This window comes from Cetorhinus maximus, chromosome 4 (assembly GCF_964194155.1).
Source record: "Cetorhinus maximus chromosome 4, sCetMax3.hap1.1, whole genome shotgun sequence".
NCBI lineage: Eukaryota > Metazoa > Chordata > Chondrichthyes > Lamniformes > Cetorhinidae > Cetorhinus > Cetorhinus maximus.
Genome location: NC_135882.1, coordinates 88481976 through 88495446, shown reverse-complemented (window position 1 = coordinate 88495446; position 13471 = coordinate 88481976). Strand labels below are relative to the sequence as shown.

At 41.9% G+C, this 13471-nt stretch overlaps 1 protein-coding gene across 1 annotated transcript in view; it reads left to right on the top strand.

Moving 5' to 3' along the window:
- Positions 1-1124: 1124 nt before the first annotated feature.
- The window catches only part of LOC144679744 (NSFL1 cofactor p47-like), a 46816-nt gene continuing 34469 nt past the window's right edge, over positions 1125-13471 (top strand). The window contains exon 1 of the mRNA XM_078540452.1: positions 1125-1299. Coding sequence (XP_078396578.1) covers positions 1189-1299 — 111 coding nt within the window. The 5' untranslated portion in view covers positions 1125-1188. The remainder of the gene's footprint in view (positions 1300-13471) is intronic.

Genomic DNA, 13471 nt, shown 5'->3' with positions numbered 1-13471 from the left:
GTTGAACATTGTTGAATGCAAATAAAGTCAAAATTTTCTGGTTGGAGTGGGCCAGTGGAAGGAGAGTGCAATGTAATCAGGTAAGTATTTCGCATGCGCAAAAATCAAGGATCTTCAGAATCCAAGAGGAGATTCACGTGCAGTCTCTGAGTCACTTTTTCTAAAATATAGACAAATAGCATCCTGGCAGCAAAACACCTGCGAGATGGCACAACTGCCTCAAGTACAAAACGTTCCTGTAAAGTCTAGGACAGTTGGTCACCCTGCCGGAGACAGTGGATAGGACTGGATGTAGTACAAACAGTTTGACAATGGAGGCAGTGAAGGGGTAGCGAAGATGATGGTAAGTTCGGACTAGGGTGTCATCAAAGTAAATGTTAAACTTTGAATGATTTTGGCGAAGGGCAGCACGCAGAGGAGAATGCCGAGGCAAGTAACAGTGAAAGGATAGGGAGGGAAGTCATTGCAGAAGTGCTCTAAGAGTGAAACCAGATGAAGGCAGTTCCACTTGGTTCTACCGATGAGGAGTAATGCTGGAAATGTGTGGTATGGTCACCTGTGCCAATGGCTCTGGACATGGATAAGGAAGACTTACCACAATCACAGTGAATGTCATTTGTGACTTTGACCAGTGCAGTGGCAAGGGCAGAAACCTGATTGGTGAGCTTGAAACATTGAGTTGCAGGAAATATGGGCAATGATTTGGTAGGCAACACACATTAAAGGAATCTGGAGGTGCAAGGGAGTTGGAGATGCCCAGTGACCTTTTCTTGTTCACCTAGCAGGGGCTGCTGTCATTTGCGAGGGGAGGCTATTTGCCTGGGGCGGGGGGGGGGTGGGGGATGATAGCATATCTGAAAGATGGGACTGAGGGGAGATGGGAAAGAGAATTACACCCTCAGAGCTAGTACAGGGGTGATCAGCTGCCATTAGTTTCTCCTCTTCCAGATTTATGCTGTTATCTTCAGCTGCAGCTTAGTCCAGTTTAGGGAAGCAGCAACCAAGCTACAAACCACCAAATCCTGAGCTAGCCCGGCGGGAGGACCGGAAACAGTGGTGAGTGGACCGGAAGCGACGGCGTGAACCGGAAGCAACGGCGGGAGGACCGGAAGCAGTGGCGGGAGGACCGGAAGCAGTGGCGGGAGGACCGGAAGCGACGGCGAGGGAACCGGCGGCGGCCGTGGGAAGATGGCGGATGGGGCTGAGCGGGAGGAAAGCATACGGCAGTTGGTACGGTTAACGGGGGCGGTGGAGGAACGGGCCCGGGCTCAGCTGGAGGCGGCCGGATGGGATGTGCAGGTGATGGAGTCGCTCTCGGGTGTTGATTCTTGTCGAGTTTTTGTTCAGATGATCTCGAGGCCGCGACAGATTCCTGATCCCGGCGGGTATTCCAGCCGCCAGGCAGCTCCCTGAGGTCGGTGCAGCCTCCTGGCCGCCTCTAGCTGCACTATCCCGGTGTTAATAACTCACTGATGTGGATGAGGACTTTCCTGTCGGTGGAGCAGTGCCGACTCCTCTGAGGATCTGGGCTGAATTATAATGAATCACCCAGTCGCATCTGACCGACCAGGGCCTGACTGTTGAAAGAGAAAACGTTTCCTTTTCCATCATTTTGATCCATTACTTCCTCTGATAAACACAACAATGGGCGATGATCGTGTGATTATGGTACTAGTACCGATACTACCGGACATTTACTCCCCCATTTTTGTGCTGATAAACAAGATAATGGATCAAATGCTTGAAAAGGGAACCTGATTAATATTGCTAAACACTGCTATCGTAGCACAATTTAATTTACCTTTCTTGCTGCTACTGTAAATGTTTCTTTCTCGGGATTTTATGGAGACAATACATGGGATTTTCCTCAGTGCATGCAATCCCAGTGTTTCAGAAATTGGAGAGATCTTCTTACAGTACTCCAGATTTTCCAGTGAAAATAACGGTGAGACTATCAACATGAAGTGCCAGTGTAATCAATGGCAACCGCTGCTCCTTCGTTGTTGACTACAAACAAGCTGTCCAAAAACAATCTGCCAAGGAACAAGGACAGAAAAGAAGAGGCCAGTAATTTAGTGTGCTAGAGATCTACCAGAGAAAGGAATACTACTTAAACTGTCGATCCTAGGGGACCATTATTCTCAACATTGTAAAGCAGATAATAAGATGGATTTTGCTTTGAGTGGGGAACGAACAGCAGCATCCCTTCGATGCACTTGCCCGAAGACTTTCTATGGGCCTTTACACTGGAAGTTCCCGACAGGCCTGTGGGCCAGCAATGTGTATTTCCATAACCGAGAAATAAGAGACAATTTTTTAAAAGTACTTTTATTTTTAAACTCCAACAATAATTAAAGTATTCACACAAACTTAATTTTTACTGCCACCAAGATTGTTTGACGATAATTATGACTTAACACAACATTAAAAAGTACTTGCATTGGAATGGACAAGCTGTAACTTTTTTGGGCAAGTTTAGTTGATATTTTATATATGTACATCAATTTCTCACTTTTCAAAGTAGTTGAATGCAGAACTAGATGCCATTTCCAGGCATCGTTTGGAGGAGCATCGCTTCTCGGATAGCACTTTCCAGATTTCTGCATTTAACTGTGCATATGCAGTCACTTGAAGTTACTGTTAGCATTAGCATTACTGATATTTCTACAACAAATCTGTCCCATTATTATTTGCATTCCTATCTATTGTACCCTTTATGGTCCTTTTGGATCAACAGTTTAAGTAGCATTCCTTTTTCTGGTAGAAATCTAACTCACTAGATTACTAGCCTCTTCTGTTGACTGTGCATGTGCCTTGGCAGATTGTTTTTGGACAATTTAGGGTTTGCTTCATGTCACAGTTTGTTTAATTAAAATGGATTTTAAAAATCGTGATTTGTTACTGCTTTTCAGAGTGTATTTCGTCAATAAAAGTAAAAACCCTCTTCTATATTAATGCTGAAATCTGTGCAGTTTACTACAAGCCTACACATTTTCAATATCTTTGCGTATTGCTTAATCTTCTGTCACATGTAAAGTAGCCATTACACAAAAATTGTTTGTTCAAATTTCCCAGGAACCAATCAAAATCATGGGAACATTTCACTGTCTGAAGCTCTCGCTCAGTAGTACTAAGATCATGGTGTTTTTGAGAAGTAGCAGGCTAGCATCACACTCCTGAATAGTACTTAAACCACTCTAAGTATCCTTTAATAATAAAAAACAGAAAATGCTGGAAATGCTCAGTAGGTCAGGTAGCATCTGTGGAGAGAAAAATAGAGTTAACATTTCAGGTCAATGACCTTTTACAGATGCTGCCGACCTGAATGTTTCCAGCACTTTCAGTTTTAATTTCATATTTCCACCACTTTCAATATTTTGCTTTTGTGCTGAGTTATTTACTTGTCCTGACACATTTATCTTATTTGACACTCTGAAACTGAAATTAGATGTTAGCCTAGTTTCACATGATTTACTGTCCCAGTGTGAGTATAATGATAGCACAATACACATTACATAAATTGAAGTTTGTTGATTAATACAATTAATTGTTATGTATTATTAAATAAAAAAAGACCAATGCCAAAATATGGGAATAACATAAAATTGTATTTTAACAAGTTGAGGGCTGATTTTAGCTCACCCAAAATCAATTCACTTACACAGAGTTAAAATTGGGCCCTTCATCTGACATGAGTTCTGAAGAAGAGTCACAATAGACTCAAAATGTTAACTCTGTTTCTCTCTCCCCGGATGCTGCCAGAATAGCTGAGTTTTTCCAATACTTTGTTTTTATTGAGGGATATTTTTGCATTGGAAGCAGTTCAGCAAAGGTTCACTAGATTGATTTCCAGGATGAAGGGTTTGTTTTATGAGGAAAGGTTGAGCATACTCTCATTGGAGTGTAGAAGAATGAGAGATAATCATATGGAAGCGTATAAGATTCTAAGGGGGCTTTCTAAAGGTAATAAGGGGTATGTGGAGAGAGCAGGAGTATGGTGTTGAGATAGAGGGTCAGCCATGATCATATTGAATGGCAGAGCAGGCTTGAAGGGCCGAATGATCTACTCCTATTTTCTATGTTGCCATGTAGGTGAGGAATTTCTTTATTGAAGTTTGTGAATCTTTGAAATTCTCTACCACAGAGATGTGGAGGCTGAGTTATTGAATATGTTCAAGGCTGAGATAGAAGGATTTTTGAGCTATAGGGGAGTCATGATTTATGGGAAACAGACAGGAAAGTGGAGTTAAGGTTAAGATCACAGCAGCTATGATATTACTGAATGCCGGAGCAGGCTCCAGGGGATGCATGACCTACTCCACTCCTATTTCTTATGTTTGAGACTAGTGACAATGGCCTGGGTTGCAACAATGAACAAAGAGCACCAACCATTGATTACACTTTCACTTGATTGCAGACTTTATATGGGCTTTTACTCCAAAAGTTGGGATGATTGTAAATCCAGTTCAGCGTGGCACATTCTTCAGGGGATCTGTGGTGTGTGTAACTCTTTTAGCAATCAAATTGAAGAATCCTCACTGAGACATACTGGACTGGATTTTAACACCTTAATACAGGTGGTTAGGTCAGAGGTAAAAAATGTAATAATCTGCAACCTGCCCATTTCTGGGTACAAAGGAGGGAGGACAAGTGTTGGGCAATCTCCCTACTTTCAGGAGAAAAGTTGGTAGTTTAAATATTTAAAAGAGGCAGGTAGCTCTGATTTAACCTATTTTACAGGTTTAACTGTGGCCTATTAGACTTTCAAGTCTTTGGGAATTCTGGTTGTTCAAAGGAGGCAAGCACAACCTCGGAGGCCTTTATAGTAAACCACGTGGGCCGGGGAGGGGGAGTAGGAGCACTCCCCCCACCAAATGTCCAAGCTTTCACCCACATCTCTGTCCTGATACTACCAATCAGACCTTGTCCCATACAAAGACACTGGGTTGGGTAACAATTTTTCCTCCCACGTCCAGTTCATGGATTGGACCTCCCTGCTTCGGATTGTTCTATACCTGACTGGAAGCCATTCTTATCAGTCAGGCTGATTTCCAGGCTGGGAAATTGCCCAGGCTAAAAGATGTGAGCTATGGATTTAAAGGTCCACAGCATGTGCGGTAACCTGGACTTCCCATACTGCTGTCCAAAGCATTCTCCCCTGGCCTTGTTTGCCTATGTAACCTGCCCTGTTTAATAACCAGGCTGCAGAGTTTGAACCAGGAAATGTAAGTTATAATAGTTAATTTAAATGTACAGAAAGGAAAATAAAAGAGGAAAAGATGATTGAGGAAAAGATGATTGAGATAAAAGGACAGAATGAAAATGTCAAGAAAGTTAATTAAATTCTTACATTTTAAAAAGAATTTCTAACAATTAAAATCTTAAAGAATGGGACACCACACTTGTAAAAGTTAATTTTCAGTGGCAGAGAGATTGCTTGGCAGTACTTAAGACTTATCATGCCATTAAAAATTCACTTACACTTTGAATGTACAAGCTCTAACATCTTCTGGCTTCCTGGGCTAGCTATCACTTAAGTACCCAAACTTATCATCATTACACATATTTAAATACTGAGTCTGTCGGCGAGGTATTGGTATAGCAAAGCTTCTGAAGGAGCAGGGCAAATCAGACAGCAACTTTCTGAGTTCTGTGTTTATGTGTGTACAATCAGCATAAGTTACTGTCTGATTTACTCTTTTTGCAGTGAAAACCTCACCATTATTTTTACTGCAAAATCCAGGTCATTTGGTCCAGAGCATGCAAATATAATTTGGTCCCCATTTTATTTTATATTTTGTTCATATTTTAATATTTCTGTTCTAAATTCCTACTTGTAAACTATGTAAATATGTCATTTTTTTTTGTACACTTCTGCCAGGGCTGGTATCTCATTCACAGTTTCCATTATAAACGTGAACATGAGAATATATCAGTCGAAATACTGACAGGAAATGCAAGCAGATGTAATTTTAAAAAAAATATAGGTAGATAATAGTCACGATGTCATAGAAAATATATATATTGAACTAATTCCCAAATAATACAACCTTCTGAAGTGGCAGCCAATACTTTGGTGCATTATTAGAATTAATGGATTTTATGTGCAATTTGAAATTTTCATTTAATGTTAGTCCAGACTAGGAGGGCTTATAACTTGTGTTTCATCCATTTGTACTGCAGCGAGAAACCTTTTAATTACTGTAATATAATTACAAATGAAATTTGGAGCACTGAATTAAATATGAATCCGCTGTATCTTTAGATTTTTTAATTTGGGCATTAAGCATTTAACATTGCTCCTCATAATGAAAACGCAGTGTTCAGGGCATTGTGATGTTTCACATAGAAACTACAAGTTAAAAGAGCTATAAGTTTATTAAAATAAAAGCAAAAAACTGCGGATGCTGGAAATCTGAAATATAAACAGAAAATGCTGGAAAAACTCAGCGGGCCTGGCAGCATCTGTGGAGAGAGAAACAGAGTTAACATTTTGAGTTCAATAAGACTCTTCTTCAGAACTGGAGAGAGGTACAAATCACTTTGTTTCTCGAAAACCCATCACGTTTCTACCTCTCTTAAGAGGTAGATACCTCTCCTAAGAAGAGTTGTATTGGATTCGAAACGTTAACTCTGCTTCTCTCTCAACATTTGCTGCCAGACCTGAGTTTTTCCAGCATTTTCTGTTTTCATATTATAAATTTGTTAACACTTATTGAACGTATGTGAAGCAAGTAACAAGAGAGTGTAAAAGGGAAATTTGACAAAATGTCACATTTGGAGATGCATTCAAAACTGTAAATCTGACTGAATACAATGGAACCTCTATCTACATTCATTATTTTTCTTCTAAATGCATTGGTATACCTATGTGTGTGTGTGTGTCTTTTTTCCTCTTTAGTTAGCTGAAGTTTAAGGATGTGGATATACAATTTTTATTTACCCATAGAAACAGTTTTATCAATGCTAAATAAACATTAGATAGTAGAATTTTATAAGGAAAGTCAAACAACCAAAACTTAAGAATGAAATTAAATTACTTGTTTTCTTCTTCACCAAACCTCTCTCCATTACTAATTACTGTTATCAACAGGAAGAGCTCCTGCTCTGATGTATTAGGTTTGTGACTTTTCATCTAGATCTCTTTTTGCTAGAATGATGGTTCAATTCTTCTAAAATTTTCCTCTAATGTAACCTTGGAAAAACTATTACCGCACTCTGTCCAAAGCTCACTCTTGAACTTACTGTCCCTTCCAACTACTGCCCAAGCTCTAATTCCTCCACTTGTCCAACTTCCATGAGTATGCCATTACCTCCCAGCTATGCCCTCACCTCTCCCACAATTACTATTTGAATCCCTTTAGCTCTGCCTTGTCCACAGCATAGGGATTGTCCAGGCAAAAGTCACCAATGACATCTGTGCCTGATTCATCATTTCTTCTTAACCTTCTGGGGGAATTGGACATGGTCAATCATGCAGACTTCCTCCATTGTCTTTCCTGTATAATCAACATATGTGCAACTTCCCATGCATTAATCCACTCCACATTGTTGCAATACATCTCTAGCGTTGATTCCCCTAGTTGCTACTTTGTCACCTCTGGTGTTTCCTATAAATCAGTTTCTCTTTCTCATATCCTTTAATTACTTATTTGTTGACATGAAGTTACCTCCAATGTGTATACTGATGATAAAAGCAAAATATTGCGGATGCTGGAAACCTGAAACCAAAACAGAAAATGCTGGAAAAAAACTCAGCAGGTCTGACAGCATCCGTGGAGAGAGAAACAGAGTCAACACCCCTAGTCCGTATGACTGAAGAAGTATGACGTCTGAAAAAGTCATACGGACTCGGGGCATCGACTCGGTTTCTCTCTCCACAGATGCTGTCAGACCTGCTGAGTTTTTCCAGCATTTTCTGTTTTTGTATACTGATGATGCCCAACTCTACTTTCTCCCCCAATTCCTTCAATTGCATAATCATCTCCATACTGTCAAGATTTTCTGTCTGACATTGTTATGGATGAGTCAGAATTTCCACAATTGAACATCAGGGAGAATAATTATAATTTTTGGCTCCAACTAAAATCTCTGCACCCTAACCTTTGATTACATTCTCCTCTTTGGTTCAACCTGAGTGAGAAATCGAATCAGCTTGCAGTCTCAGCAATCTGTTAGACACAGATCTGAGTTTCAAACTCTATATGCTATCCACTACCAAGATTGCATTTCCACTCCTGCAGCATTATCTGCCTCCATTCCAGTGTTAGCCTCACTGCTGCTGCAACACTTAAGTCTCCATGTAGGAAAAGGGAGAATTCTCCAATGGTTTTTCTTGACCATCACTGTCCATAAATTCCAAATTGCCCAATGTTCTGCTACTTGCATGATGTGCCTTACAAAGCCTCATTTGCCCATCACCTCTCTTCCCATTGCTCTATTGGTTACCTGCCTACAGTGGATTGAACACAAAATCCTCGTTTTCAATTACACAGTTTTCTCCTGCTTTATGACCATTGCTGTGGCCTCCTGTCCACCCCTACTCTCTTCCACATTTAGTGGCAAACTTTTCAGGTGCCTCAGTCCAACTTGGTGGAAATCTGCCCCAAACCCTTTACCCCTTCTATCTCACTCCCCAGTTTTAAATGCCTTCTCAAAGCACATCTCTTCAACTAATCTTTTGGTCACCTCTTCTAACCCTTCTGCAAAAGTTTGTTGCCAACACCTTTTCCTCATTTTGAAGCTCTTGGTACAATTTCTATGTTAAAGCTAATTTATAAACTAAATTGTAATGTCAAACTCCTCCCTTTTTTGATAGAATAGTTACAGGACTCAATTTAGTAAGTCAATAAAACGTCTACTAAAATTTTTCAAATTTTGCTTTATGGTTGTAACCTAGGTTTGGTGAAAATAATATAATGGTTAGATATTTAATCATCTGTGTTATAAGGCTTTCTTTCATCTACTTTTTCACTCCATGGAAAATGCTTCAATGACAAAATGATAAATTAGGATTTTTTTTTCCAAGACACTGTACTGATACTGTGGAGGATCTGGTAAAAGAAAACACAGCAAAGTTAATATTTATTGCGAATGAGTTGACTGGAGAATTTTTAGTTGCCCTTGGTTTATGTTTTTTGTTATTTCACTGTTGGATGATTTTTTCAAATATGACTTTAAAATGTGAGGGAAGTCTACGCTGAGATTTATTTACAAAAACAGTTATGGCACTTCAAATTAGGTCCTTACACACAAAGCATTTTCAAACATGTCTGGCAGATGTAAGGCAATATAAATACAACAGAACTGCATGGTATTTGACAGAAACTAAAAACATTGTTTGATTGACATCTGGGCATTAAAAGATGAGATTTCCTGTTAATGCTTAAGTCATAGAGGTCTACAGCACAGAAAAAGGCCCTTCGGCCCATCAAGTCTGCACCGGTCAAACAAGTACCTAACTATTCTAATCCCATTTTCCAGCACTAAGCCCATAGCCTTGTATGCCATGGCATCGCAAGTGCACATCCAAATATTTATTAAATTTTATGAGAGTTTCTGCCTCTACCACCCTTCCAGGCAGTGAGTTCCAGATTCCCGCCACCCTCTGAGTGAAAAAATTCTTCCTCGCGCACCCTCTAAACCTCCTGCCCCCTATCTTAAATCTATGCCCCCTGTTTATTGATCCCTCCACCAAAGGGAAAAGTTCCTTCCTATCTACCCTATGTCCCTCATAATTTTATACACCTTAATCATGTCCCCCTCAATCTCCTCTGCTCCAGGGAAAATAACCCCAGTCCATCCAATCTCTCCTCAAAACTAAAACTCTCCAGCCCAGGCAACATCCTGGTAAATCTCCTCTGCACCCTCTCTAGTGCAATCACATCCTTCCTATAATGCGGATTCCAGAATTGCACGCAATACTCTAGCTGTGGCCTCACCAGCGTTTTATACAATTCCAGCATAACCTCCCTGCACTTATATTCTATGCCTCGGCTAATAAAGGCAAGTGTCCCATATGCCTTCTTAACCACCTTATCTGCCTGTCCCACTACCTTAAGGGACAGATGGACATGCACACGAAGGTCCCTCTGATCCTCGGTACTTCCCAGGGTCCTACCATTCATCATGTATTCCTGTGCCTTGTTTGCCCTGCCCAAGTGCATCAACTCACACTTATCCGGATTCAATTCCATTTGCCATTGATCAGCCCATCTGACCAGCCTTGTAATATCCTCCTGTAATCTGAGGCTATCCTCCTCACTATTTACCACTCCACCAATTTTCGTGTCATCCGTGAACTTACTGATCAACTCTCCTACATTCAAGTCTAAATCGTTTATATACACCACAAACAGCAAGGGACCCAACACCAATCCCTGTGGAACCCCACTGGACAAAGGCATCCAGTCACAAAAATACCCCTCGACCATCATCCTCTGTGTCCTGCCATTCGGCCAATTCTGCATCCAATTTGCCAAATTGCCTTGGATCCCATGGGCTCTTACCTTCGTTATCAGTCTCCCATGCGGGACCTTATCAAAAGCCTTGCTGAAGTCCAAGTAGACTACATCAAATGCATTGCCCTCATTTACACACCTGGTCACCTCTTCGAAAAATTCAATCAAATTGGTCAGACATGATCTCCCCTTAACAAAACCATGCTGACTGTCCTTGATTAATCCCTGCCTCTCCAAATGTAGATTAATTCTGTCCCTCAGAATTGCTTCCAATAGTTTCCCCACCACTGAGGTTAGACCGACTGGCCTGTAGTTGCCTGGTTTATCCCTTCCTCCCTTCTTGAATAACGGTACCACATTGGCTGTCTTCCAGTCCTTTGGCACCTCTTATGTGGCCAGAAAAGTATTGAAAATTATTGCCAGCGCCCATGCTATCTCCTCCCTGGGATACATTTCATCCGGGCTTGGAGATTTATCTACTTTTAAACCTGCCAGACCACTTAGAACCTCCTCCCTTTCTATGCTAATTTCTTCAATTATATCACAGTCCTTCTGCCTGATTTCCATACCCACGTCGTCCCTCTCACTTGTGAACACAGATACAAAGTATTCATTTAGAACCCTACCTACATCTTCTGGCTCCGCACACAAATTACCACTATGGTCCTTAATGGGCCCTACTCTTTCCCTAGTTATCCTCTTACTCTTAATGTACTCAAAATAACTTTGGATTTTCCTTTATTTTACCTGCCAATGTTTTTTCATGCCCTCTTTTTTGCTCTCCTAATTTCCTTTTTAAGTTCCCCCTTACACATTCTATGCTCCTCTAGGGCTTCCGTTGTTTTGAGCCCACGATATCTGCCATAAGCCTCCCTTTTTCCCTTTATCCAATCCTGTATATCCCTCGACATCCTGGGTTTGTTGGTCCCATCCTTTATCTTCACTGGAATATGTTGGCCCTGTACTCTCCCTATTTCCTTCTTGCATGAGTCCAACAGCTCTGACGCAGATTTACCTAAAAGTAGCTGCTCCCAGTCCACTCTGGCCAAATCATATCTGATCTTAGTAAAATTGGCCTTCCCCCAATTTAGAACTCTGATTTCTGGCCCATCCTTGTCCTTTTCCATAACAACCTTGAATCTAATGGAGTTATGATCACTGTCTGCAAAATGTTCCCCCACTGATATCTCTACCACTTGCCCGGCTTCATTCCCTAAAATTCAGTCCAGGACCGCCCCCTCTCTTGTCGGACCTTCTATGTACTGGCTTAAAAAGCTCTCCTGGATGCATTTTAAGAATTCTGCTCCCTCTAAACCTATCACACGATGACTGACCCAGTTAATGTTGGGGAAGTTGAATTCCCCCACTATTACTACGCTATTATTTTTACACTTCTCTGAAATTTGCCTACATATCTGCTCTTCTCTTTCTCTCTGACTGTTTGGGGGCCTGTAGTACACTCAGCAATGTGTTGCTCCTTTTTTGTTTTTAAGTTCTACCCACATGGCTTCATTTGAGGAGCCTTCTTAGATGTCATCCCTCCTTACTGCTGTAATTGATTCCTTGATCAATATTGCGATACCCCCTCCTCTTTTACCTCCTTCCCTGTCTCACCTGAAGACCCTGTATCCTGGAATATTGAACTGCCAATCCTGCCCCTCTCAACCATGTCTCTGTGACAGCAATGACATCATACTTCCATGTGTTAATTTGTGCCCTCAACTCATCTGCCTTATTTGTCAGACTCCTTGCATTAAAATAAATACCGTCCAACCTTGCCAAACTCCCTTGTGCCTTAACTGGCCTATAATTTTTATGCCTTCCAGATTCACTTGCTCTCTCTTCTAATTTTGGCTGTGCACCTCCCCCTGCTGAACCTCCTCTCAGGATCCCATCCCCTGCCAAGTTAGTTTAAACCCTCCCCAACAGCACTTGCAAACCACCCCGCAAGGATGGTGGTCCCATTCCGGTTCAGGTGCAACCTGTCCGCCTTGTACAGGTCCCACCGCCCCTAGAAACGGTCCTAATGTCCTAGAAATCTATAGCCCTCCCTCCTGCACCATTTCTCCAGCCATGCATTCATCTGGACTAACCTCCTATGTCTATATTCACTAGCATGTGGCACCGGAAATAATACAGAGATTACTACCTTTGAGGTCCTTTTTTTTAATCTGCTTCCTAGCTCCCTAAATTCCGCTTGCAGGACCTCATCCCTCTTCCAACCGATGTCGTTGGTACCAATATGTACCATGATCTCTGTCTGTTTGCCCTCCCCCTTTAGAATGCCCTGCAGCCGTCAGTGACATCCTTGACCCTGGCACCAGGGAGGCAACATACAATCCTGGAGTCACATCTACGGCCGCAGAAACGCCTTTCTGTTCCCCCTACTATCAAGTCTCCCACCACTATTGCTCTTCCCCTCTTTTTCCTCCCCCCCCCCCCCCCCCCCCCCCCCAACCACCCGTGCAGCTGAGCCACTCTCAATGCCACGAGCATGGCTGCACTCCCCAGAGGAACCGTCACTCTCACCGTTTTCCAACACACAAAAATGGTTTTCAAGCGAGATGCACCCTGGGGATTTCCTGACTGCCTGCCTGACACCTTTCTTCTGACTGATGGTCACCCATTCCCTCTCTGTCTGCACTTCCGTAAGCTGTGGGGTGACCACATCTAAAAATGTGCTATCCACGAAATTCTCAGCCTCGCGGATACACCTCAGCACCTCCAGCTCCGAAACTCGGAGCTCAGGTAGCTGCAGCTGGTGGCACTTCCTGCACATGTGGTCGGTCAGAGCGCAAGGAGTGTCTAGGACTTCCCACATGTTTCAGGCTGTACATAACATGGGGCTAAGCTGTCCTGCCATGCCTCTAGTTAAAAAAAAGCCCTTTAAGTTAAATACAGTTAAAAAAAACCGTTAAATTATTTATGTACTTTAAATAAAAACTAGAACTCTTACCTTTCCTTAGCTTAATCTATTTTAAACTGGAGAAAAACACTTACCCACTACTCAC